The following is a 24815-nucleotide window of genomic DNA, read 5'->3' as shown; positions in this document are numbered from 1 at the left end:
TGGACTTCAGGTTTAAAAGTAGTTGATAGAGTTCAGAATGAATCTAGATTTTTTTGTGTGTGTGCTGTAGGAAAATACATTGATGGAAAATATTGAGGATTAACTCGTGAGCCGACTGTGCTGAAATGCAGCAATTTCTTCGTAACGTGAAACAGGATGGCTCTTCTCAAACAGCTTTGGGTAAAAATATGCTGGAAAAATTAAAGCATGTAAACTTGCTTCAGCAGAATCATATAATAAAATGATAATGCTAAAAATGAGCCTAATGGGAGCCTCCTTAAATCTGCTGCATGCATAGTGTTGTATATAGCTTTCAGTACAGGAAGTGTTGGACGGCAGAGACGGATGTTTCAGCCTCGCAAACGACACACCTGAAAATAAAAACTCTTTCTAATGAGCGCGCCGTTGAGTGTGCGCCAACCTGTTGATCATGTGTTTTTAATTGTTGTGCTAGGGCTTTGGTTTCTGTTTGCGAAGTTGTAATGGCACAGCTGGGGATGTTTAACTTTGCACCTTTATGGCATCTTGTCGTCGCTCCGAGCTGCCGTTTGCCCACTCTCAGTTGTGAGCAAGTGGTTGTGATGCAGAAAGAGGATTGCATCCAAACTTTCTGGAGGAATATTTGATCTCTTTCTGTACGTGGCTCCTCCTCCTTCCTCCACAAAGTTCTGCGCGCCGTTTCCCACCACCGCGGGGGCAGCCAGGTAGGCCCGTGCCACTGTGGCCAGCAGTGGGAACTGCACCGTCTTCGTCCTCCACCACTGCAGGGGCTCCACGCCCAACGAGGCCCCTTTGTCAGCTCTGAAGACAGACATCTCCATATCGATAGACTCCTCCACAGAGCTCTGTCTGCTCCTGGGGGCGGAGCAGAACAGGTCTCCCAGCAGAAACTCCATACCTGACAGCCCACCCTGAGAGCCCGGGTCTCCTGGCTCGCTGTCCTCCACGTCGCTCTCATCATCTTCATCGAAAAGCTCTCTGAAGTTGATTGGGCGGGACTCTTTGAGGCGTTTACTCCTGCGCAAGAAGTCGCTCTCTGACTCTGGTGACCCGGGGGAGGGGCTTCTCTTCCTCTCGCTGTTCTTCTTACCTCGACTCCGCTTCTTGTCCTCCTTTGCAATCCTCACAGCCTCTTTCTTCAGCCAATCAAAAGTCTCCGTCCGGTCCTAGAAAACACCAGAAACCACAAATAAAAAAAAAAAAAACAAGAATGTAAACCTCTCTGTTGTATCAGAAACTTATCATAATGTGAAAATGTGTTGTGTTAGAGATCAACTGTGACTCCACCCTGAAACCCTCTAGCTATCCAACTCCAAATCCAAAGAAGTGAAAGACCTTTGTGTGGACAGATTTGTTTGCTTCCACTTTTTTATTTTATCTTTAACTTTTTGGTAAATCCTGTTTATTAAAGTCAATTTAATAATAAAAGGAAAACATGTTAGACATAAAAACAAATTGGAAGTTGGCAGTCGATACACTGCTATACAACGTGCCTGCTAAATGTCTCATTGAATATCAAAATTAGCCATCTTGATTTGATTTGTAGAGAGTGCTATAGCTGTTTTAAGGCACTCTTTTCCCTGCGTGCCAGCTTTCCGACTCACCTTCTCCTCCATGAAGCCCAGTCCGTGGAACTGGGGGTCGAGGGAGCACGCCATGCTCAGGACTCTGTTCACAGCAGGGCTGTCATAACAGTGTGCCAGGCTCCGCCTCATCATCCTCTTTACCTCCTTCAAGATGGACGACGAATCGCACGGCCGGGACACGAGGTGCCGTGAGAGCAAGCCGGTGAGGATAGGTTTGATGAGGGACAGTCGGGGGAACGCCTCCTTGGCGAGAGTCCGGCACGCCACGTCCAGAGGTTTGAGGACCGAGCAGAGCTCCTCCAGAACCTTCCATTCAGAGCGCAAAGACGTTACACCCGTAGAGGATGTGTTGGAGGTGGAATTGGCGTGGGAGCTGCCACTTGAACTGGACTCTGAAGCGCAATCTTCTTTGGACAAACCCTCGCCTTTTATTTCTTTAATTACACAGCAAAAGAGGCTTTTGTGTCTGATGAGCATGCTCAGTAAAGTGTAAAGGTTATTCCAGGTTGGCTGGCTGTGTGCCCACGACGCAAGTCTGGCACGCTCCTGTTTCGTCAGACTTTTGAGGAGGTTCTGGGTATGAGGCTGGTATGAGCATTTGTTCTGAGCAACTGGTAAGAACAGGGTGGAGAGAAAACCCTGGAACTGGCTGAGAGTTTTGGAGATGACGGGATGTGACATCACTTCCTCCACACAGTCTTGCACGGCTCTGAAAAAACAAGGAACAGACGGAAGTCCTTCACTACTGTCAGCGTGCTCCGGCTCCCCGGGCGACACAGAGTCTTCCCTCTCTAGGAACGTTGTTGAGTTCGGATGGGAGGCGCTTCCTGCAACCTCTGCCCCCTTCTTGCTCTTTACTGGCTGTGTCCTCATCTTGTTCCTTATCTCACCTCCCAGCAACATCAGATTAGGCTGGGAGATTCCCCACTCGTGCGCCATCACCTTCACCTGGGCCTCCACCGTTCGGACGGCGTGCTCTTCCCCCCCGCTCTCTGTCAGCCGCTGGGTCGCCAAAGCAATGTTCTGAAAGCTAAAGCTACTGTCTACGTAGTGCGCCCAGAGCGTGAGGTACCTCTCAGTGTTTCCCTGCCAGTTGTGGAGCCAAACCTCTGCGCTCAATGTCACAAAGTAAGGAACTTCCTTCTGACTGCTGGAAGCTCGCCCACGTCTCCTGTGCTCGAACTCAATGGGAGCAGTGTAGTCCTTAACCTCCTCGCTCTCTCCGCTCTCACTTTTCCTCCTGAGCAGCCGAGCCAGGCTCGCCTTGCCTCGGGCGTGGTGGTCCGTCAGCAGACTCTCGAGCTGACAGGACAACGGCAGCTCCTTGTAATTAGGCAGCAGTGTGAGAATCAGCTTTCTGAAGCCTTCGCCTTCCACAAGAGATGGCGGCTGGAGGTCCACGATAAGAAAGTTGACGATAGCATCGGTCACTTGAGTGGACAGAACCAAGGGGAGAGTGCTGATGAGACCGCTGGTAAGTGTGAGCGGCTGAGAGCGTTGTTGACCTGTTTTTGTGAAAAAGCAGCTTTTAAATAGGAAATTAAAACAGAATTAAATTCCTTTCTGTTCTATAACAAACAAGAGTTAAGTAACTGCAACTGCATATTTGATAAAAGCAACAGTTTTCTAACTCACAGATTTTGCACAATAACAAAATACGTTGAGGAAAATAATCTTTTCTATGAATCCCACTGATTTAGGTGGGATCAAGTCAAAGTGTGGTCAAAATACAATCCCTACAAAATAGATAAGGACATGATTTAATACACCCATTCATCTGTCCAAGATGATGAATCCCCATAACTAAATGCTTTAATAACTTTGGGATGTTTATTAATGAAATTTCCCCCAGAGATTCTGCATCACTTACTCTTTCTTTTAACCTAATAACTTCTGGCACTGTGCATTGCAAACAGGAAGTAGAGAGTTACCCAGTGTGAGACTCCGGTCCTTGTCTTTCAGCTTGAAGTGGTGTTTGTTGGTCAGGTGGTTTTGGAGATCTGGCACTCCTCCCGCACAGCTCACGTGCTCCATGCACAGCTTGCACACAGCCGTGTTTCGGTCCAGAGGCCGACCGGTGGGGTCGGGCTCGAGTCCAAAGAAGTACCACGGGCTGTTCTGGATGGCGTTGGGGTTGCTCAGCAGTTTCTCAGTTCCAGGCAGAAAATCATACTTTTCTATCGTGTGAGGAGACGGGAAGGAGATGACAGAGGTGGAGACGAAGGAGGAGCCAGTGATCATGCTGCCTGGGTCGCTGACGGCGTCTGAGTTCGACATCGTCGTCACGTCGCTTATGACAGGCATGGGGCTCTGTGATTGGCTGTGATCTGACCAAAAGGAAGTGCTGCTCGGCTCCGGGAGGGTGACCAACTGAATGTCCTGCAGGAGGCGCAGAGCCGTCTCCTTGTCTCCAACTTCACATTTCACGTTGTCACCTGTACATCACCGACAAAGACAAATGTATCAGGCACCTTTACAGAGCTACCTTTCAGTCTGTACTGCATTAAAAAGTGGGACAGAGCTCACCCATCCCCAGACCCAGAAGGGTGGCATAATCCTTGCCGATCCAGACCCGGAGCTCTGCTCCCTCTGAGATGGGCTGGGAAACCCTGTAGTAGATACGACGGTAAAACTGGAAAACGTCCAGGTTGTGCTCTTCCTCACTGCTGGTATATCTGACATACCTGAAACACACAACAAATGCGTGAAGTCTGCAACTACATCAGAAGATAAAAATAAGCAAAAGGAACCATAAAAACTGCCCACCTCATCCAGTTAGATTTGTTTTCATCAGAAGCGTCCACGTAAATAAAAGCAGCATCGTCTCTGATCTAAAAACACAAAAAGCCCATCTTTGTGTTAACATATGGCCAATAGGAAACAACCCAAAGATTAAACTTTTAAAGCACAAAAAGGGATTCTTTACACACAGCTTTTGTCATTGTTGTTGGGTTTCTTCCCAGTCATTCTGCTAGAAGAACAACTTCTATCAAAATAAAATTATATCTTGTAATTCTTTATTTAAAGACAACAAAATATTTGCTTTATTTAAAGCAAAATACTTTGCTTTCCCTCTCAGTTTTCAGACTGCAACAGACTGATATGGGGTCCAATTCGCTGATCAATTTCCCATTTTACTTCCCGTTATGTAATTTACAGAAACCATTGTTGATTAAGAGCTGAGGCTATGCTGGAATCTGTCCATACGGCCTCTTAAATCAACACGGCTTATAATTTATAACAAAAAAACTAAACATCCAAAAACTGTCTACACGATGCTGTATGAACAAAAGTGATCGTTCGTTTTACTCACAGCCCAGGCATATTTGAGGTTGGCCGGCATCTGTCCCTTGCACACTTCTCCTACAAAGGGTCCAAACATGACACCCTGCTGAAGGTGGCACTTGGCGTACACCTTCATCTCCCCATTCTGCTCCTCGCCCAAAGATCCAGAAGCAGATAGTCCAGACCCGAGGTCCCCACAGAGGCACAGGCAGGAAGGCAGAGACAGCGCCGCCCGGGAGGGGCCGCTGTGGAGCCACGGGTCTCCGGGCGGCAACACCGCATCTGGGACATAGTTCTGGTTGGAAGTAGGCTGGAGCGAGGGAACATCCTCAAAGAACTCTTCATTGTTGAGATCCAAACCTGGAAAAAGAATATAATAGAGAAATAATGAAACAACAGAGATATTACTGAAAATTCAGGGTCGGGATTCATCTTCACGGAGCATAGTTCCACTTTCTTGGGTCGTTTTAAGCAACAGAATTCAGAAAGACAGGAAGCTGCTGTATTCAGATGAGGGGAATAATACAATACAGACAAACTTTAACGTCTGTATTACAGGCAGCCACCAGTGCTAGCCCGCCGTCTCCTAGCAGATGCACATATGATATGTTTATTGTACAAATTTGAAAAGAAAAGGTGATTTTCAGAAACGTTGACCTCTGACCTTCAAGTCAAAGTCGCTGGGATTTGAACTCGATATTTAATAGATGCACCCATGGTATCAATTTGAAAGTTTTACATTGCCTCATTCTCGAGTTATCGTATTGACAAACTTGCGTGTCCACACCACCCGCCCGCCCGCCGGGGTGACAGCAACGCTCCCAGCCACCAGGAAGAACACCAGTCACCATTAAATCTGTGTTCAGTACGTGAAGTGAGATCTTACCAATAATTTTGCAGATCAGGTCTACAAGTGGCTGATGGCTTTTATTTAATCTTTCCCCCTCCTTTTAATCACTTTTCATTTTGTTCTCTTTATTTGGATTTGATGATCTTCAGTCAGATCACACTGAGTGTTTTTTTGTCTTGTCTTTTCCCACCAGCCCATCCTGAAGCCTGCAGAGTAAAATAAGCCCGTAAAGGCACTAAAAAAGAAATGCTGTCACTGGTGGCTCTTGTAGCATCAGGGTCGATCATAACAGAAGCTTTAAGTTTAACTTTCGAGATGGTGTCTACTCAAACTATCATCACTGAAATAATGAAGCCACTGCACCGCTGCTGCAAAGACAGTGTGCTCACATGGACTTCTGACAGCAGTACCCACTTGTCAGGCCCTGCTGGGCTGTCTGAATCGCTCTGTGGTAATATCACGCTCTGCTGCTTACGGCTGCAGAGGAATGGGGTCAGGTGACTTAATAAAATTGTATTTGAGTGATTCCCCAAACCTCGGCGTATCTGTGCACGCTGTGAGCCCGGGGCCACGCAGATGGTGGACAGTGCGACTGCTGTGATCGATTCTGGCTCGCACGATTGATGTTCACACATGTAGGCCAACACTGAGCCCATATAATTAAGTCCTGCAGGGAGAGTCTAGCCATAACCTCTGAGCTGATTAACTCTGAGACGGGATGCTCAGAGTTTCCAGTTGCACAACAGCTGATTGCAGTTCAATACACTCTGTGCGTGCTCACCCTGAGTTATGAAAGAAAGCCATCATCAGTTGGTAAAGCAACAAGAAAATGAAGAACAGAGCCTCCATTTTAATCTGACAGAGCAAGGACTACGAACAGGACCAGGACAGTTATCTTCAAAAACATGAGAGGCGAAGAGACTCCTTTTAGTCAGTGTTATCCAATAAGTTGTCTTTTACCTAGATCATTTTTTTTAAATAGATAAAACTGACAGGGGCAAAATACAGGTAAAGCTGAAGATAACATGTGGATCAAACCGATCTGACACAGTTTAGTCATGCACCTCCAAAGCACTCTGCAACAGTCTTGAGCCAACAGTTTTTATATTGTGCTTCAAAGGAGGCAGATTGTGTAGTGAGTTACACATTCATCTATCAAGCAAGAGATCCCTGGTTTGAGCACAGGTGGAGACACAAATCCCTCTGGGGTTGCATCTGGCATCAAAATCTGCAAACTCGAATACCCAGAGTTACATGCTGTGTCAGTAAGAGGGCAGCTGAAAGAAAAAGGTCTGGTGAAGTGATGAAACCAAGTTATAAAATGTTTGGATCAAATGTTTTCCAATATGTACAAAGGAGGTAAACAAGGGTATACGGGCATCTGTAAAACACAGTGGAGGCTCTATCATGGCTTGGGGCTGCATTTCACCCAGTGATGTCATTGGATTTTGATCCATCATGCAATACCATCTAAAAAGCACCTGATTGTCATGCTGAAAAATAAAGCTGCTGTCAGTGATTCCCAAACAAAGTGCTGTAAAAGTATATCTGGATAGAAAAGAACATAGTGGAACACCTCACCAGAGCCTGAACCTTAACATTACTGAAACAGTGAGAGAGGGGTCTATTTGTATTAGTATTTCTTCCTCATATGGGAGGGTTTTGTTTTGTTTTTAGAGGGGGCGGCTTAACACCTTTTAGAAAAATTGCTTGTGGGCAGTGGGAGTTACACGGAACACAAACCCAGTCTTTCTCAATGTGCATGAAACAGTGGTTATGGATACAAGCGGTTTATACCATGGCATCAACTGCGCATGTGTGACTGGATAGCTATTCGTCATTTATTGCGGGACTTCCTGATGTAAAACACACCGCTGTGCATAGAGTATGGTACAGTTTATTCGGCGCGTACGGTATAAAAAATGCACATTATCTGAGCCAAGTATCATCCGGTTGATGATCGATCTGTTGTTTAGAAAAGCTACCAGATTGTGAGTGTGCACAGGCGCAGTACTAAACACACCTTGTCTGCAAGTTAACTGTAAAAAAGCTGCATAGTAAAGCAGCGTCGGGGCTCAGGGACTATTTTTTTGTCACAGCACTAAAATGCAACTTTCAAGCAACCCCAGGTGAGCCATGTGAGCAGCCATGTCTGATCGGCTTTGCTGGGCTGGAGGCATGCAGGGTTCAGACATATGAGAAAATAAGTTAATGCATACTTTAAGATTCCACAAGTTTTCAATGAAGAAATTATTTTAGGTTAAAAAAAAAAATCACCTTGAGTGTCAAGTAAAGCTCCCGCGGTCGCGGAGGAAGTGGTCTCAAAGAAATCAGCACGATGTCGCCTTTTCAGGTGGCTTCTTAAATTAGTAGTATTTCCACCTTTTGCCAGCACTATTTTTCGGCACAGGCGACAAACGGCCTCACCGGTGTTCAAAGGTCGCCCCTTTTCATCCGCCTTTAAGCCAAAATACAGCCACACGATGGACTTGCTTCTGGGTTTACTGATAAGATCCATGTTTCTGTAGCTCTGCAGCCCCGCTACCAGATCTGCGATGCATAGACAGGAAAACTACACCACCTGATTACATGCAACGCTCTTGTACCGCACAGATTCAGGTCAATGACGGCGAAAACTTTCTTTCTAAAAGTAAAAGCAGCAGATACCAATCAATATCTTAAAAGTTCCTGACTGCAGGCATGTGTACGACACGTGTTTTTAATAAATCACTTCCCTTCAAAGATGTGAAAAAAAATCTCACAGCTCTCAGTTTGGTTTTAAAATGAGAAACCGGTCAAAGAGCGTCCACAGCTTTTGTTTAAACACACACAGAACTGCAGCCAGTGGGACCGCATGGCCTTCTACCTGCTCTATTTCTGGGCTTTTTACGTCTTTCTCTGTAGACTGACGACAGCACACTGCGACGGCCGAGTGTTGCCACATCTTGTTCTCAATACGCCGGCAAAAAACACCGACTGCCTATAAAGATAAACACAGTCTCCACAAACCTCGGAAAAGGTTAAGGAGGAAAACAGCTATCAAAGCCAGCGTAAAGGTAAAATTGTGTGTGTGTGTGTGTGTGTGTGTAAAGCGGGCAGCTGCAAAAGGGTATCAAAAACCCAGGAGTCCTGAGGACCAGTGCTGCAGACATGGGCTGTGCTTGACCTGATGCTGTCCTACTACAGGATTTTTTTTTCCTGATATTGCCATTGCATGCTACAAATTATCAAATGATTGTCACACATTAAAAAAAAAGAACTATCCATGTAATTTTATTTCATGTATTATGTTAGTACTTGTTAGATTCTGGAGCTTCTGATAAAAGGTAGACGTTTTATTTATATAGTGCCACAACAACAACAGTTGCCTCGTATGGTTAAGACCCTATAATAATACAGAGAAACCCCAACAATCAGATGACCACCTATGAGCAAGCACTTTGGCGACAGTAAGTAGGAAAAACTCCCTTTCAACAGGAAGAAACGTCCAGCAGAACCAGGCTCAGGGAGGGCCAGTCATCTGGTTGGGGCTGAGGGGAGGGAGACAGGACAAAAAAAACATGCTTTGGAAGAGAGTCAGAGATCAATAATAACTCATAATTATGTGCAGAGTGGTGTATAAACACACGGTGAGAGTAAAAGATTTTTTTTAATGGTTTGTGCAGACGAGAAAAAAGCTGAAATATGCACAAAGTTTACATAGGAAAAAAAAGTTTTTCGCAAGATATTTCCTCTCACGCTATATTATGATGATGATGATGGTAGGAAGCACCATCACCTTGGTTCAAAATCGGCTATAAAGTGCTCAGCTAGGGTGAGATCTGGCGAAAGCTGCAGCATATTATTGACGGGTTGAAATAAAAACTGTTGTAGCTCACCAATGCCTTTATTGAAACCAGCTTTCTCTTGATTGGCTTATTTGAAAGCGGGTGGGTGGGGTTTCCTGACATGACCGTATTAGGAATATTGACTGTCCTTGTAATCACACAGAGCTGGGAATAGAAAAACCCACAGAAACCAAGCACTTTGACAGGTTTGAAGCCTTGTGGATTACAAGGGTCAGCTACACTTTTTTTAATATGAATACCCATCATGACAACAGATCTATTTATCATCCATCCATCTATTTTCTTCCTCTCTCTCGCTCTGTGTGTGTGTGTTAGGCCCCATTAGGCATTTAATATTACTCGGGCTAAATGAGAGGCAGCAGAAACCCTACGTGAAACCGTAAAATCTGGCAACCCAGGCAGCTGTGGCCGGCCTCCCTGCCTGCGTTGGATGTTAGCTGTGGTCCTTCTGACTGAACCCAAACATCACCCCCAAATCGGGTACGCCAGGTAGGTAAGCACCATACCCCACTGCTGACAGTTGTAGCATTTACATTTTGGGACCGGGGGCACACAGTATTTTTTCTATTCACGTTTCAAACACTGACTTCGCCAAACTTGCTTTGTTTTCCTGGGGCTATTTTCTGGCGGTTAGCACTTGGCTGATAGGTAGCTTCGAGCGTGCTGACGTCACCGGGTTGCCGTAGAGCTAGTAGCGATGGGGACACCGTTGCCCTGGCGACAGCGCTCATAAGTTATCGGCGATTGCTAGCTGCTGTATGAACTTTAACGCTGCAGAAAAGGCTTCAGGTGAAGGCTTTACTTAATAAAATGAATCAAACAAATATCGTGGGTTAAATAGCTTAGGATTTTGGACTGACTCCACCAGCCTTTTTTTTTTTTTTTTTTTAAACAAGTAGCAGACAGGGGGGTAGCTGTTACCCCGACGACAGCACACACAAGTCATCCGTGCCAGCGAGCATCTGTTTGAAACGCTCCGTATACGGCTCGGAGTGCCGCTAACACGCTCCAAAACGTAGTCACATATGGCTTCTTCACTGGTGCCCGACTTTTCATCGGTTATGGTGGTTCTGGAGCGTTTAAAGGAGCTGGACGAATACCTGAAAGAGGAGGAGGTACCGTTCGCACCTGAGGCCAGCCTCCACCTGATGGAGATAACGACTGCTGTCAGCGAGCTGGAGGCAGACAGGCGTGCTGCTCGTGAACACTTGGAAGTGGAAAGCATAGAAAACAGCAAACTGAGACACCAGATCAGCAACATGCGTGAACGAATGAGCAAGGAGATCACGGCTGATGTAGCAGCGGCGCGAGCATCAAATGCCGAGGAGATCCAGCAACTGTGCAAAGATCTCAGTGCAGTCTCTCAGCTCCAAGAAGAAGCTACGAAAATGCAGGAATCCCTTCTCAGCCAAAACAAGTCCCTGTACCTGGAGCGGGATCAGGCGAAGGCTAACCATGATACCATCATGGCTACTCTGAATGATCTACTTTCCCTAAAGTACAGCTCACAGATGCAGCTGAACATGACGTGGGAGAATATAGAGGAGCTGAAGTCCTGCATTGCCGGCGTCGAGCAGGACAGATTAACCCTGGAGCAGAACATGAAGCTGGAGAGACAAGCCTCCTCCGTGAAAAGAAATGACCTCTTGGAAGAGGTGAGCAATGTTGAGGAGCAGACAGAGCAGCAAAACCACCTGAACAGGAGTAGCAGAAGAGAGCTGGATAGCATTACCAACAAGAAAGACAAAGCCCAGGGACGGCTGGATGAGCTGATGGATGAGTTGGGTAAGGTCGAGAACAACATACACAGACTGAATGTGTCACGGCACCATCATGAGGAGCAGCTGGAAGGGGAAGTCCAAAAGCAACGGGAGCTGAGGCAACAGAGGGATCTGCTGAAGGAGGAACTGCATGAGTTGGAGGAAGCCTTCAGCCTCACTGTGCAGAACTTGCAAGAGGAAATCGTCACAATGGACAGTAAAATAAAGGAGGGCAGAGCATCAAAACAGCATTTAGAGGCAGCCCTGACTCAGGTCTGTGAGGTGTTCAAGCATCGGCACACTAAAGAGAACTTGGTCAGGGCTGAGCATCAGCAGATCTCCAAGCAGCTGGAGTGGTCCAGGCTGCAACTGGAGGAGCGTATTGCCTCCATCATAAAGCATGGCAGGGAGATCAAAGAGATGGAGAAGCAGGTCAAAGAGCTCAAGGAAACTGATGTAATTAACAAGCGTCTCGTTGAGAGGAATCAGGAAGAGCTACGCAGCAATATGGATGCAGGAGAAAAGAATGTGGGCTGGCTTCAGGAGGAGAAAGAGCAACTCCTGCAGCTCCTGAAGGAGGCAAAGAGGAAACAGGAGGAGCATATTGAGAAAATGACATCTGACATTAGTAGTACCCAGAGAAGATATGAGGAGCTGCTTCAAAAAAAAGAAGCGCTCCTGAGGCAGGAGCCCAAGACCACTGATGCCAGCCTCCTGATGAGGCATGTGACCCGGTCCAAGGAGGAGTACGAAAGAATCGAGAGCCGGCAGCGCCAGGAGTTACAGCAGCTCACCACTGACGTCGACAAGGTTGCTCAGAGTGTTAAGGAGAAGCAGAGGGAGGTGGAGGAGAAGGAAAAGATTCTGAAGAAGGTGGAGGCCGAGTGGAGCGATGAGCAGAACAGGCACCACAGGCTGGAAGAGCTTCTCAATGAGCTGAGGAAGAGGAGGAGTGAGATGGAGCTTTCAATTCAGGCACTGAAGGAGAAAACCAGTGAACTCCTTCAGCCCAAAGAGGAAATGAAGGCTGAGCTGGAGGGGCTGCAAACGTGCCACATCAACACGCTCCACAGACAGGCATCTGAGCTGAGAGCCGTGGAGGTGGGCATCTACGACTGTGGTGTGAAACTGGAGCAAGTCACCATGGAGAACAGCAGGCTGCAGTTCCATATCAGTCAGATGACGGAGGACATCGAAACAGCCAAACTGGAGACGCACAAATACTGGCAGGAGGCTCAGAAGTTCAGGCAAGACACAGAGGCATTATGGGAAAGCTTACAGCAAGCCTGGGCGGAGGATTTAATGTTAACCCAGGACCACGAGAGCAGTGAAGGCGTCCTGTTCATGTCGATTAGTTCTCTGCTTGACCATCTGAAGAATCGGAAACAGCAGTTAGGAAACATTAGCACGCTCCTTCACCAACAAATGCTCGACTTCAGCAAACGACTGGGAGACAAGACCACAGCGAAACTATGCAGCTGACTTTATCCAGGATGACAAGTGGACTGACTTCAGGATGTCAGCCTGCTGTCTGTGCACAGGCAACGTTTGAGCCTGATATTAACCTGTAATGTGGACAAAAAAAGAGTTTGGTATAAGATGAAGATAATTTGAAATACTTTTTTGTTGTGGTTGGTTCACTTTGTTTCTTGACACAATTATCTGAAAAATGTTACCAGAGGTGGTGCTCGGTCCAATTTAAAACTGAACTTATGGAGCTGATGAATTTTTGAAAGTAGTTTTTGTTTGCGAGATGGGCATAATTGCACTTCTCATGCACTTTCACAAATACAAATCATTTCCTGTGTGACTCCTACCAGCAGATGGCAGAATAGATCTGGCTTTTCCTCAGCGTGACCTTTCCCCGCAGTTACAGGGTCAAACACACACCCACTTGTACTTCCTCTCAACAAAAACATGCACACACATGTATCCAGAGGCACGTACTCAGAGGGCTAAATACTGGTTTACTAAGACGGAACGAAAAACAAGGCTGCAGCTGCCAAAAAGTCAGTTTTAAGAGGAAGTCGTCATTTTATTCCAGTGAAGAAGGTAAGTCTCCAAAAAGCCCAGAAGTAAACTTTACTTTGACCTAAGGTATCTGTAGCTTTGTGCTTTGGCTGGACCTTCGTTTATATTTAGACAGTTTTGTTCATGTTTTTAATATCTTTGTCTCTAAATGAATCTGCTTATCTCGTGTTCAGGATTCTGTGTGTGGTGTATCTGATGCCACAATACAAGCTGTTCTTTTCTGAGATATTGCTTCACAAACGGTAGATTTCATCACTACCTCAAACTGTTGTTGTCGAAAGTTAATCCTTTTTTTAACGATTGGCTTCAGCTGAAGGACACACACGGCTCAAATGTAATGTTATCAGTCATAACAAGATGTACAAAGACACAAATGCTGATGTTCTCATCTTACATTTAAGATATTTTATCGTTACTAAGGCAGGAGTGCTGAATTCAGTTTCACTAAAGGCCGTGTTTGTTAACATGTTTAAATACATGTCGTACCTTTCTCAATGTAATTTGGTCCACATTAAACTTCGTTTAACCAAAAGGATTAAGAAAAGAAAACCAGGGTAACTGACAGGGAGCTTCCAACAGCTCAAAGGATGATCCTGAATTTGACAGACACTCATAGTTTTGTATCCTGATGTAACTCTGAGAATGGAGTCTAGGAAATGCTGTGCTGCAGCTAAACGTCTCACCTCAATTCAACAAATGGCCAAAGTCTCAATTTCCTGCCTGAACATCTAAATGTTGACACAATTGACCCAAATGTAAACAAAAAATGTTTCTGGGCTGTGACCACACGGCTCACTAAAGGCCCTCATTCCACCTCCATGCAATCTGTTTGTGACAGTTAGACCATAAACATGCACATGAGCAAGCTGGAGGTTGTTTTGCAGGCCTCTGGGAATTCTCTTCCTCCGTCTTCTCATCCCTCTGCTGGGCTGAAGCCCTGCTAAGCTATTGTCCAACTCTCCTTGTGTTACTGCCCGTCTCTTGGCCTCTCCTGTGCTGAGAGACTCTGCAAGCCTGGTTGTGATAGCATGTGTGGATGTGCCATACCAGGGGACCTCCGATCCATTCAGACTACCTGTGTAACCTGAATGGATCGGAGGTACCGTTTCATGCTATCAGGAAGTGAAGAGGACAGGGCTGAGGAGAGAGTGATGGTCTGTGGTCACCAGCTGAACCACTCCCTACAGTAATTGGGGTTGTCTCGGTGTCTCTCCAGCACCTGTTGTACTTTGTGAATCCAAAACAATGGCTCATGTTCCCTAACCTCTGGATATATCCATGAAATTTAAACTGACTTTGTGTTGATTTTTTTTTTCTAGAAAACTATAGTTTTCTAGATAATGCAATTTAAAAATGGCCCCTCATGAAATGATACTAGAAAAATGTATAAAAATACCCATGAGAGAAAGCTTAAAGCGTAGTTCAGAGTGGCTTAGTGTAACACAGAGAGTTAAAAAGAGATAAAAATGTCTCTCAGCTGGATAGACGTTAAAGCCTGCAGCAAAGTTATGTCTACGACACAAACTCTGCATACAGACTGCTTTCATTTTAGCTTCTTTTTAAGACGCTCTTACCGTGTAAGACAAACTGCTGGTGGGTGCAGGCAGCTAAAAACATTCTTCTCGTTATATTTAACTGACCGTGCATGTGGTTTTGATGAAGCACATCACAAGATCACACACGTAGTTAAAGCTGTTTCAGCTCCTCTAAAAGGCACAAACTCATAAAATCCCCCTCACAGAAATCTGACAAGGCAGCTGCCCTCAATATGGAAATGTCAATACACCACCAGAGGATCCAGTGACAACTCTCTGGCCCCTCCCTCCTGCCAACACTCGTGCACTTAGTCACAGTTACATAGATTTACTACAGGTCGTCTACAGGATGTGAGTCATCCTGACCACACAGCGGCGTGCACGTGAATGCTCAGTGATCTTGATGTTCGTGATTCTGCTACAGTTAAAAATGACTTCCTCTTTGTTAAAATCAGCTGTGATAAGCTTAAGGTATGGGTTGTGCATGGTCAGCGTGCAGGTGTGAGTCATCCTCTAAAATTAGATGTTTTGTTGTTGTTGATAAACTACGACAAATGTGGTTTTGTGGGCTCACAGAACATCTGATGTGGTGTAGACAGCTACCAACTCGGAAGAATTTCTACTAGAAAAGAAGCGTGATGATTTTAATGTGCACCGAGCTCCTGCTTCTATAAACAGCTGCTCTGTAACAATGCAGCAGCCACACAGTAGCAAAGATTCCACAGAAAAGTAACAGAGTGAATAAAATGTAGTTTGGAAAAATAACAAACAATAAATCTATTAAAAAAATCAATAAAAGATCTGTACATCCGGTGTTTACAATTTGCAAAGTACAGACGTTAGGTAACTATAGGTTACTATCCCTGCAAATCCCCGTCCTTTATATTATATTTGACTTTAAACTGAGTTATGTTTGGACATGTGTTAATTCCACACAATTTTACACCACATGTGGATATAGAAACTTCAGCTAGTACTCTGAAACTGTCCATCCTCAGATTTAATGTAGCCCGACCGATTTCTACAAGATTCAAACTTTTTTTTTTTTTTCAAATTTTTTTGATTATTAAAAAAAAATGTGTTCATGTGTGCTCAGTATGATTTGGTTCCATGTGTTTACACAGTCATTTTCCAGCACCGGTGTTTATCTGTTTGCGTTTAATTTGAGGTGTTTCAAAATACTAGATCTGGTTCTTCCAGCTAAATTGCCGTCGTTCTAATGATTCTGTCGGATTTGTTTTTCCACTTTTCACCTAATTGCCTTTAGATGTTGATATGTTCTTAATGCTTTTGCACAGAAATATAAAATATACACCTGGTGTTCTGCATTATAGTTATTACCATCATCTGCCTGCAGACTGGTCATTTTATTAGTTGCAGCTGCCTGATGCAGTCCGGTGCAGATGCACTGCCATAGGTGCAGCTTTTCTTTCTATGCATTTGGCAGGTTGGAAAAATACAGGCTGCCACATAAAAAGTATCTAGAGACATTATACAAAGAGAAAACATTTGAAACCAGATTTATGTACCGATAAAAGTTCAGCTGATGCAGGTGAACAGCAGCAAAAATAGATCTACTTTTACTATTGAATATCTAGATGAATGCACAATTACAATTTGCAAAGTAAAGGCATTAGGTAAAGGTAAGAAGTGGACCAAACCACTGTGAGGTAGATGAGGGGGAGTCTGTCTCTCAAAATTGAATGAGTTGCTTTCTATCTGTTATTTTAGCTGAAAACTTTCTCTGTAGGTAATGTTATTTAACATTATATCATTAAATACTTACAGTGATGCAAAAAGGTGAGCCAGAACTCCTTAATCCCCCTCCCCCCTTTTTCCTTGGTGTGCCATTGCCAACCCCAGAGCTGCGCTTTTGCCCCAGCCCTGATCACTTGGTACCTTGCAGGGAGTGTCAGAAATATGTGGAGTATTTCTCTCTTTTCTTTTATAAACATATTAACAGTCCCAAGCCTGCAGCGTTGGAGCAAGTCTGCCAATGATGTCCTTTCTTCATTTTCTATGCTCACCATTCGTCCCGACAGAATAGTTTTAAACAGATATTGGTCTTCTTGCTGCATGCGTCCTTTAAGGTGACCCAAGTATAAGATCAGAAGTGATCGTAGATATGAGAAATGAATACTGTCCCAGGGGAGTTTTATTTTTCCATGTCCAAAAAAATATTTGAGCATTTGACTGTTTTTGATTTCGAACATGTAAAAATAAATAAAATAGAATACATGGAAAACAGAAAAGCAAAGTAAAAAAATAAACTGCTTTTCCACTAACATCTCGAGATACCCCACACTTTACATGCTCGAAAAGTAGTAGGATGAATTAATAATTTACAAATCAGAGTTCATTGATATATATAATTGTTTATTTGTAGTGCTACGAGAGACATTATATAAAGAATCGACCTGGCGCTCGGTGAACCAGTCAGTCGAAATCTCTGATAAATATCTGAAACACCGTGACGGCGGGTGTGTCGCCCTGCACTTAAACAGCCCAACAACAGAGAATTAATTGTAGAGGATCCATCGTGATCAGGTCTGCGTAACGAATAGAATGTCTCTATTGTTACTGTAACATCCAAATAAGTGAACTCTCAACAGTGAAAAGATCACTTAACAGTCACTCCAGATTACTCCATTCTCTCAAATTGCACAAAGCACATTGAAATGGACATTGCAGCATTTAGTGCTTGTACAGTAACTGCTCACACAGACAGAAAGCCCCTAGAAACAGCATAGAAAAAAGGAGCTTGTGTGAATGGGTGAATGAAGCAAGTTGTGTAAAGCAGTCCATTTATAAGAACCAGTCTATTTACCAGATAAACCAGTGAATGTTATCTCGTGTAAGATCTGTAAATGCTTCAGCAGCCTGTTATTGTTTGTGTCAAAAAAGTTGATTGACAGGTTGGAAAACTACAGCATGTGTGGAAAAAAACTGTCATAGCACTGCTGAATGGTTAATTATAGTCATGTGTGTGTGTGTGTGTGCGTGCGCGCTGCTGTTACAACAGCCAAAATGAGGAAGTTGTTACCATACGTTCACACGCTGTGCTCTCACAGAGTGATTAGAAACTATTAACACAGTGTACTCGGGTGATAGGTGTTATGGTGTATCAGCGAGGATGAGTGCGGGGTATCGTGTTTTTGTGCGCCTCTATATTTAGTCGAGGGCCAAGTCGCTAGAGTAAATCTGTCAGTCATATCAGCCACTCAACAGGTTTGCCCCGCGCTCTCTCTCTCTCTCTTTGACTTTGTCGCTCTCTCCCTCCTGTCTCTGTCTCTCTGTCTCTGTCTCTCTGTCTGGCACATGACCTCTAATGCTCCATATGGTCCGCTGACGTCTGCGCTTCATAATTCCTCTTCCTCTCTCTCTCTCTGAGGCTTTATATGCAACAGTGACAAGTCATAGTTATTTCCACACACAGACCGCACATCTGTCACTGTCTCCTGACACACTGCAGACGTTTTGCCTCCCGAGCGGACAGGCAGCACATCTGTTAGGTAGCATTAAAAAGAGCCATTAAGGACATTTAACTAAGGAGTACCGTGGACATTGCAGAGGAGCATAATGGAGACTCTGGGTAAGAAGAAGCTTTTTCTTTTGGGTGTTTTGGTCGTCAGTAGCTCTTAATTTAGTCTCGCAAAGTCTTATTAGAGAGGATGGAGTTTTTGGACATGTGGTTTTTGCTACGTACAAAAAAAACTGTGGGGTTTAATTTAGTCAGCCTTGAAATAAATTTGTTTGTTTAAGCATATTTGGCACATTTCTGTTCAGTAAGTAAACACAGAGTCTTTGCTTTACGCTTCTATGTGAAAAGTTACGTGGTCACCACTCCAAGAAAAGGACCCTGGCCTTGCTGTGTGACTGAATTAAAGCATTATTGTTACATATTAATAAATAATATACTAATATAAATTTTAACAGAATGAAGATGCTTGTTTAAACGTGCTGCTGTTCTCCGTCTGTTTCACGCGAGACTGCACGGATCCTAAACATCCAGCTCCTTTTATAGTCGCGTAGTTCTGGTCTCGGAGAGCTGAGAGGAAAAGTTGGATGTCAGAATTTTTATGTCGGAGCAGAGGTCAATCTGATCTCTGCAGCACATTTTTTGTCCGATTTAAGGAACTTGGAGTGCGCGTTACAGAGAGGAGTGCATTACTTCGCCTGTTAATTCTCCTTGGAATGCTGAAGCATAACAGCTTTTTTTGCTTTGGTCTTGCTGAAAGTCAAAACATTTAGAGATGCAAGATTATTGCTTTTTGTGTTTAGTTTGCACCTCTTTCAGTGTCTCTCGGTACAACATCTGCCCAATCTGAACCACTTTGGTTTCTGAAGTTGTTGCATATAGATGCTGTTACACACTCGTGGAGCAGGCGGTGTGGCACACTGATTTTTATCAGCAGGGTGTGGCTTCTGCTACCTGTAATTCATAACTAAAAGTTGTTTTCTGTGTTTAACATTTTTGGGGGGAAGCTTTTGTCACTTTTATACAAATTTTTGTCAACTTGGATATCTGCACTTCAACTTCTCTCCTCTGCTCTCTGTTTCACCGGTGAAACCCAAACAGCTCCTCTGAGAATCTGTCCCCAGCTCCACGTTTGTTTTCTTAGGTTTTCTGCGTGTGAAACACTGAGTCACTGCATTGACTGCTTGTTTTGCTCAAGCATAGAAACGTGCTAACAAGGTACAAAGCCTTCTTTGGAAGGGGTGTTTTACTCTGAGTTTGTTAGCTGACTGTTTAATCCAGCTCAGTCTCTGACACACACTGGGAAACGCACGTGTTATTTTTAGGTTTAATGAGTTTGGTCACGTGTAAGCCGACAGATGCTGCTGAAGCAGAACAAAAGGCTGAGTTGCAGCTGTCACTTTGGGGGTTTGTTTCATCTGGACTGCTGACGCTGTGATGGCTTGGTCCTTACACGACAACCTGAGCTGAAGCTCAACAAACGCTGGGAAAGAACAGATTATTCTTTCCATAAAAGTACAGATGTGTGTGTTACCTTCAGTTTATACGTCATGTTAGAAAGGTGGATGTGTCTCCATCCTATCACATGCTTCACTGTCGCTTTGATTTTCCTCCTCACCAGTGTATCCGATGGGTGGAGGGGCCACGAAGCTGTACAACGCTCTGACTCAGCCCCTCAGCAGCACCAGCTCTCTTCTCCCCTTCCCTTCTTCACACCTGAACCCCCAGCTACCTGCATTCACAAAGCTGGATCCAGATTTCTGCCCGGTAGGTTTTCTTCTTTTTCTTTTGTCTTCAGACTTTTTCTTTTGAATATTTTCATCTAAATATTAAGTGTTGTCTCTCCTTCTGTCGATGGAGCAGGAGGGGTCCTCTCCATGTCCCCCTGATCCAGAGGAGCTGCTTCGTCAGTGCGAGGAGGCCCTCACGGACCGACCACCTCGCTTCGACAGGAAATTTGTTCACATCGGTGATGGAGACGGCGCCCCCAGCAGTGTCATCAGGGTGATGCAATGGAACATCCTGGCTCAAGGTAGAGTGCACTCAGGGAAATTTAATATTCACACTTTCTGAGTCTGTTTTGGTGGAACACAAAACACATGGTGGATAATGTTGTTACTGAAGTCTGGTCTCCCACTTCCTCCTGTCCTGCAGCTCTGGGCGAAGGACTCGACAATTTTGTCATGTGTCCTTTGGAGGCCCTCAGCTGGTCCCGCAGGAAGTACCTCATCATGGAGGAAGTCCTCACCTACCGCCCCCACATCGTGTGCATGCAGGAAGTCGACCACTACTACGACACCTTGCAGCCGGTGCTGGCAGGTTTGGGTTACAGCAGCCACTTCTGCCCCAAGCCGTGGTCTCCGTGCCTGGGCGTTGAGGGCAACAACGGCCCTGACGGCTGCGCGCTGTTCTACGACGAGTCGCGCTTCGAGCTCCTCGACAGCGTCAACATACGACTCTCTGCCATGAGGATTCCAACCAATCAGGTGGGGAAAAAAATAAATTTTGTCAGGTGTAGTATTTCTGGAGCTTTAGCCTTTCTGGGAAAAATAAAACTACAACACTCTAACTCGCTGCTCTCTGATCGCAGGTTGCCATAGTGACCACGCTGCGCTGTCGGATCACGGGTAAATGCGTGTGCGTGGCCGTGACCCATCTGAAGGCTCGTTCTGGCTGGGAGTGGCTCCGCAGCACTCAGGGGTCAGACCTCCTTTGGCATCTCCAGAATGTGGTCCAGAAGCAGCCCGGCGACCCCGCTGCCGACATACCTCTGCTCATATGCGGGGATTTCAACGCAGTCCCAAATGAGGAGGTGTATCGGCGCTTCGCCACATCGCCTTTCGGCTTGGACTCGGCTTACAAGAAACTCAGCCGGGACGGTTTGACGGAGCCGGAGTACACAACGTGGAAGATTCGGCCCACGGGGGAGTGCTGCAGTACTCTGGACTACATCTGGTACACCAAGGACACGCTGAGAGTGGATGCCGTCTTGGACATGCCCACCGAGGAGGAGATCGGGCCAAACAGACTTCCGTCCTTTAGTTATCCGTCCGACCACCTCTCTCTGGTTTGTGACTTCAGCTTCAAGGAGGAGGAGTGGGAAGGAAACAACAAACCGGCACACCGGAAGTGATGACGCTGTGGAGTTGAGGTTAGCGCTTCCTCCTTCTCGCTTTATTGTGTGACCAGGAGGTCACATGTGAGTGATAAAGACAGTGTGCCAAAACATGGCCAAGACTTTAATGGGACACAGTGTACCTCTGCAGCACGAGATATTCCAGCTGCAGGTGTGCTCTACCTGTCGTCAGACTGCACACACGTACTTTAAGAACTCTGTGCTTCATGCTGCTGATGCACTACAGGACAGACATGGTCTGAGTATCACACATATGAGGTGGAATCAGGTTTTTCACCTCTTAGCATCCTGCAGGCCACTCAGGGTAGAGTGTTTCCCACTCTGGATCTGTCACCAATGACCTGATGGATGTTAAGAGATTAAAATGATGAGTGAATTTTTCTATTTGTATTAAAAAATAAAAAAGGGCACGACAGAGTCTGGAAATGCATCGGACATCGTCTGCTGTCTTCTTTTCTGGCGACAACACATATCTGTGCCAAGACCTTATGTTCATGCACCTTTTTTTTATTTTTTGAAATTTTGATGAATGCAGATAAATTAAAAACTAATAAAGATAAATGGTTGCTTGACAGTAGCCGATAGTTTTGTGACTTGATGTTGGTTCCTTCTTAAGCTCTCCACACCACAGACAGTAGTAAAGAAGGGCACAGCCACGGTGACGTCACACACTGACCCAGGAGCTGAGCGTCTTTGCTGTCGTCATTTTGGCGTTTGGTAACCGAATGTGACGAGCCTGCGTATAGCCCTCCATTCTGACTCACAAAATAGACTTAATGCTTTGTTCAGTATTAGTACATGGCCATTCTGCAGTATTGTGTGGTCTATGATCTTTAGCCATAGTCACCTTCGTATCTGATGTAGATGAACTACTGAACTACCTTTAGGGAACTACTGGAAACTGTGTGCCAGTTTTGGTTGCTTAGCTCATGATCACATAAGATGAACTGAAACTAGTAGCTTGTCAGCTGAGGGTGTGTTTTAAAAAAAACAACAATCCTCTGATTTCACAGAGCTTTAGTTCCCACAGCTGTTCGCCGATAACGATCGAGCAGACAGCTGTTGTGTGTCCAGAGAGGCGCACTGTTGAGGATTGGTGAACATCGTACGTTTTGTATGTAAAACTTACTATTCAGCCATTCATTTTAATATTTACCACAACTTTCCATGTCCGTTACTTTAAAAGCCTTTTGAAATCAGATGATTCTTTTTGATCCACCCTATAATTTCAGAGCAGAAACGTCGCCCCCTTTTCATGATATAAAAGAAAACACTTTCCATCTTTTAGATCATCAACAGGGGCTTCAGTTTTAACATTCGGAAGTTAAGTCCATCTTTTCTGTTGTCTGTGGTGCACAGAAAGCGTCTACCTCCACATTACCACATTGTTCTCAAATGTGATTGGTCAATAGTGGCACTTTATTCTACAGGTGGATTACAAACAGAAGCCAGGCCTCTCGTCCCCTCCCTGCAAACATCTTTTTATAGACGTTACAGACTAAATAATAATAAGCTGCTCGCACCCACTCTCATGCCTCTTTTGATCTGCTTTGCCTGCAGTGATGAGTCAGCTGTAGTTTGCAAGGTTAAAAATTTGGCATGTCAGGAATGTTTTTGTCTTTGTTGTCTTCCGATACCTCCCGTGCAGACTTGGCAGGTAACACCAAATAACTGAAAATCCGATGAAATCATTTGTAAAATAAATAGAAATGGAGCCCTTTCTTCACATTAAGGCCAAATTCCTACTGACCCCACCTGTGTGATGATTGCAACCGTGTGAGAAAGTTGTTTTTTCTTATAATTAACTAAAACTAGATGTGCTTTCAGTTGTTTACTTGTGATATGACAATAAAGAGTTGATTCCAAAAATAAAAGGCCTGTTTCCTCTTCTTATCCAGGTGTACGAGTGTTTGCTTTTTTTTATTTCCATGTTCAGGTTTTGAGATAATTGAGATTTCTGCTTCACCTAAAAAAAAAACAAAACAATTGAGCTGAATGGAATCCGGATTTGTCAAAACAAAGACATTTTGCACAACTGAATTTCACCCAGATTCTTGTCTTTATCGCCTTCGACGATAAAGTTCAGTAAACTCAAACTGAATGCAGAAAGGCTGCCCTGTGCGTGCTTCTCATGAGTAAATATTATCACTGTATGTAGTAACTGCTGTATTTGTGACACGACTGTTTGTCCAGTTTGATCCAAACACCTGGAGTAATGTTTGGGAAAAAAGTTTGATAATGTACAAAAAGCTCGAGATCATAGTCTAAAACAGCTTTTTTACAGGTGGCTCAGATTCTCAGAATTTGTGAAATTTCTTTAACTCTTCAAACCCTTTTTCACTTTCATGTGTGAAATAATATTAGGAGACTCACATGACCCTTTTCATATCGGATGGTAAAACATAACTTCTGCTTCTTGTGTTCAGCTTTGTGCTGATAAACATAAAGTAGCTCGGGATATTAAAAATGTAGTTTATTGCTCAACTTTAACATCTACCTGCACCGCAGCTCAGCAGAAACCGACAGTCACCTCAAGCCTCTTTATTTTGTAAGGTATACAGAAACTCCAACAATCAGATGACCCTCTATGACCAAGCACTTTACAAAACTGGGAAGGAAAAACTCCCTTTTACTAGGAACCGGTCGGCCACAACCAGTTGAGGGTGAGGGGAGGGGGAGGGACAAAGACGCGCTGTGGAAGAGAGCCAGAGATTAACAATAACTAATGATGCAAAACCCTAGAGCTATCACAGCGTAACCAGGGAACATTCAGGGTCACCTGATCCATCCCTAATTAAGCTTTGACAAAAAGGTCTCCCGATTCCAAACTGGAAGCTGCTTCCACAGAAGACAGGCCTGAAAGCTGACGGCTCTGCCTCCCATTCTACTTGTAAATACCCTGTGAACCACAAGTAAACCAGCAGTCACAGAGCAACATTCATAAATGAATGCATGAACTAGTTTTGCAGCATCACTCAGACAGCTTCTAATTAGATATTGCGCAAACGCAAGAAAACAGAAAGTGCTACAAATGCGTTGAAGAACGTATCCTGGTCACGGTGACTCAATTCCTCAAAGTGCTATTGGAGGACAAGGTGAGGCCATCCAGAGCCAGGGGGCCAATTCTCCCTCTGGTGTTTGGCTTTTCTCGGGGAGCTCCGGTTTCTCACACTACTGAAAAACAAGATTAACGCCGCCTGCCTGAGACATTTGAGTGCCTCACTTCTTGATTAAACGAAAAAACAACAACAGACAGCAGCCTCTGTGAACAGTTTGACTCTCTGTACAAAGTCTCTCTGCCATCTT

The 24815-nt window shown here is 44.8% G+C and overlaps 3 protein-coding genes across 8 annotated transcripts in view; 2 read left to right on the top strand and 1 right to left on the bottom strand.

Moving 5' to 3' along the window:
- LOC146573275 (uncharacterized) overlaps positions 1–8634 on the bottom strand; it is an 8990-nt gene extending 356 nt beyond the window's left edge. Inside the window, exons 1-8 of one of the 2 annotated variants that reach the window (XM_085277964.1) lie at positions 8588–8634; positions 7999–8293; positions 4900–5231; positions 4353–4417; positions 4113–4270; positions 3518–4021; positions 1605–3091; positions 1–1166 (exon numbers count right to left, since the gene is read on the bottom strand). The exon at positions 1–1166 is cut by the window's left edge and continues 356 nt beyond it. In XM_085277964.1, coding sequence (XP_085134090.1) covers positions 516–1166; positions 1605–3091; positions 3518–4021; positions 4113–4270; positions 4353–4417; positions 4900–5231; positions 7999–8239 — 3438 coding nt within the window. In that variant the 5' untranslated portion in view covers positions 8240–8293; positions 8588–8634 and the 3' untranslated portion in view covers positions 1–515. The other variant, XM_085277963.1, reaches the window with a different exon arrangement.
- noctb (nocturnin b) lies at positions 8558–23383 on the top strand. 5 transcript variants are annotated; one of them, XM_085277971.1, is made up of 6 exons: positions 8558–8777; positions 9885–10049; positions 19995–20140; positions 20237–20405; positions 20528–20859; positions 20964–23383. In XM_085277971.1, exons 3-6 carry the CDS (start codon positions 20003–20005, stop codon positions 21504–21506), a joined length of 1182 nt encoding a protein of 393 aa, XP_085134097.1. In that variant the 5' UTR covers positions 8558–8777; positions 9885–10049; positions 19995–20002; the 3' UTR covers positions 21507–23383. The 5 variants fall into 5 exon arrangements, with proteins under 5 accessions (XP_085134097.1, XP_085134095.1, XP_085134093.1 ...); XM_085277969.1 differs by having other exon boundaries at positions 9885–10062; XM_085277967.1 differs by having other exon boundaries at positions 8559–8777; positions 9885–10058.
- Positions 10130–12938, top strand: ccdc175 (coiled-coil domain containing 175). The gene has a single exon (XM_085277965.1). It carries the CDS (start codon positions 10595–10597, stop codon positions 12809–12811), a length of 2217 nt encoding a protein of 738 aa, XP_085134091.1. The 5' UTR covers positions 10130–10594; the 3' UTR covers positions 12812–12938.
- Positions 23384–24815: the final 1432 nt, after the last annotated feature.

This window comes from Mchenga conophoros, linkage group LG6 (assembly GCF_057382185.1).
Source record: "Mchenga conophoros isolate Kocher_MC1m ecotype Shallow Benthic linkage group LG6, M_conophoros_male_GT1.1, whole genome shotgun sequence".
Classification (NCBI taxonomy): Eukaryota; Metazoa; Chordata; class Actinopteri; order Cichliformes; family Cichlidae; genus Mchenga; species Mchenga conophoros.
This window is presented reverse-complemented; position numbering and strand designations above follow the sequence as displayed.

Bases quoted from the DNA above. Each gene is read 5' to 3' on its own strand.
- ccdc175 (XM_085277965.1), top strand. From the start codon at position 10,595: ATGGCTTCTTCACTGGTGCCCGACTTTTCATCGGTTATGGTGGTTCTG.
- noctb (XM_085277966.1), top strand. The intron at 20,406-20,527 runs GTAGAGTGCACT...CCTGTCCTGCAG, and splicing joins ATGGAACATCCTGGCTCAAG to CTCTGGGCGAAGGACTCGAC. The intron at 20,860-20,963 runs GTGGGGAAAAAA...CTCTGATCGCAG, and splicing joins TGAGGATTCCAACCAATCAG to GTTGCCATAGTGACCACGCT.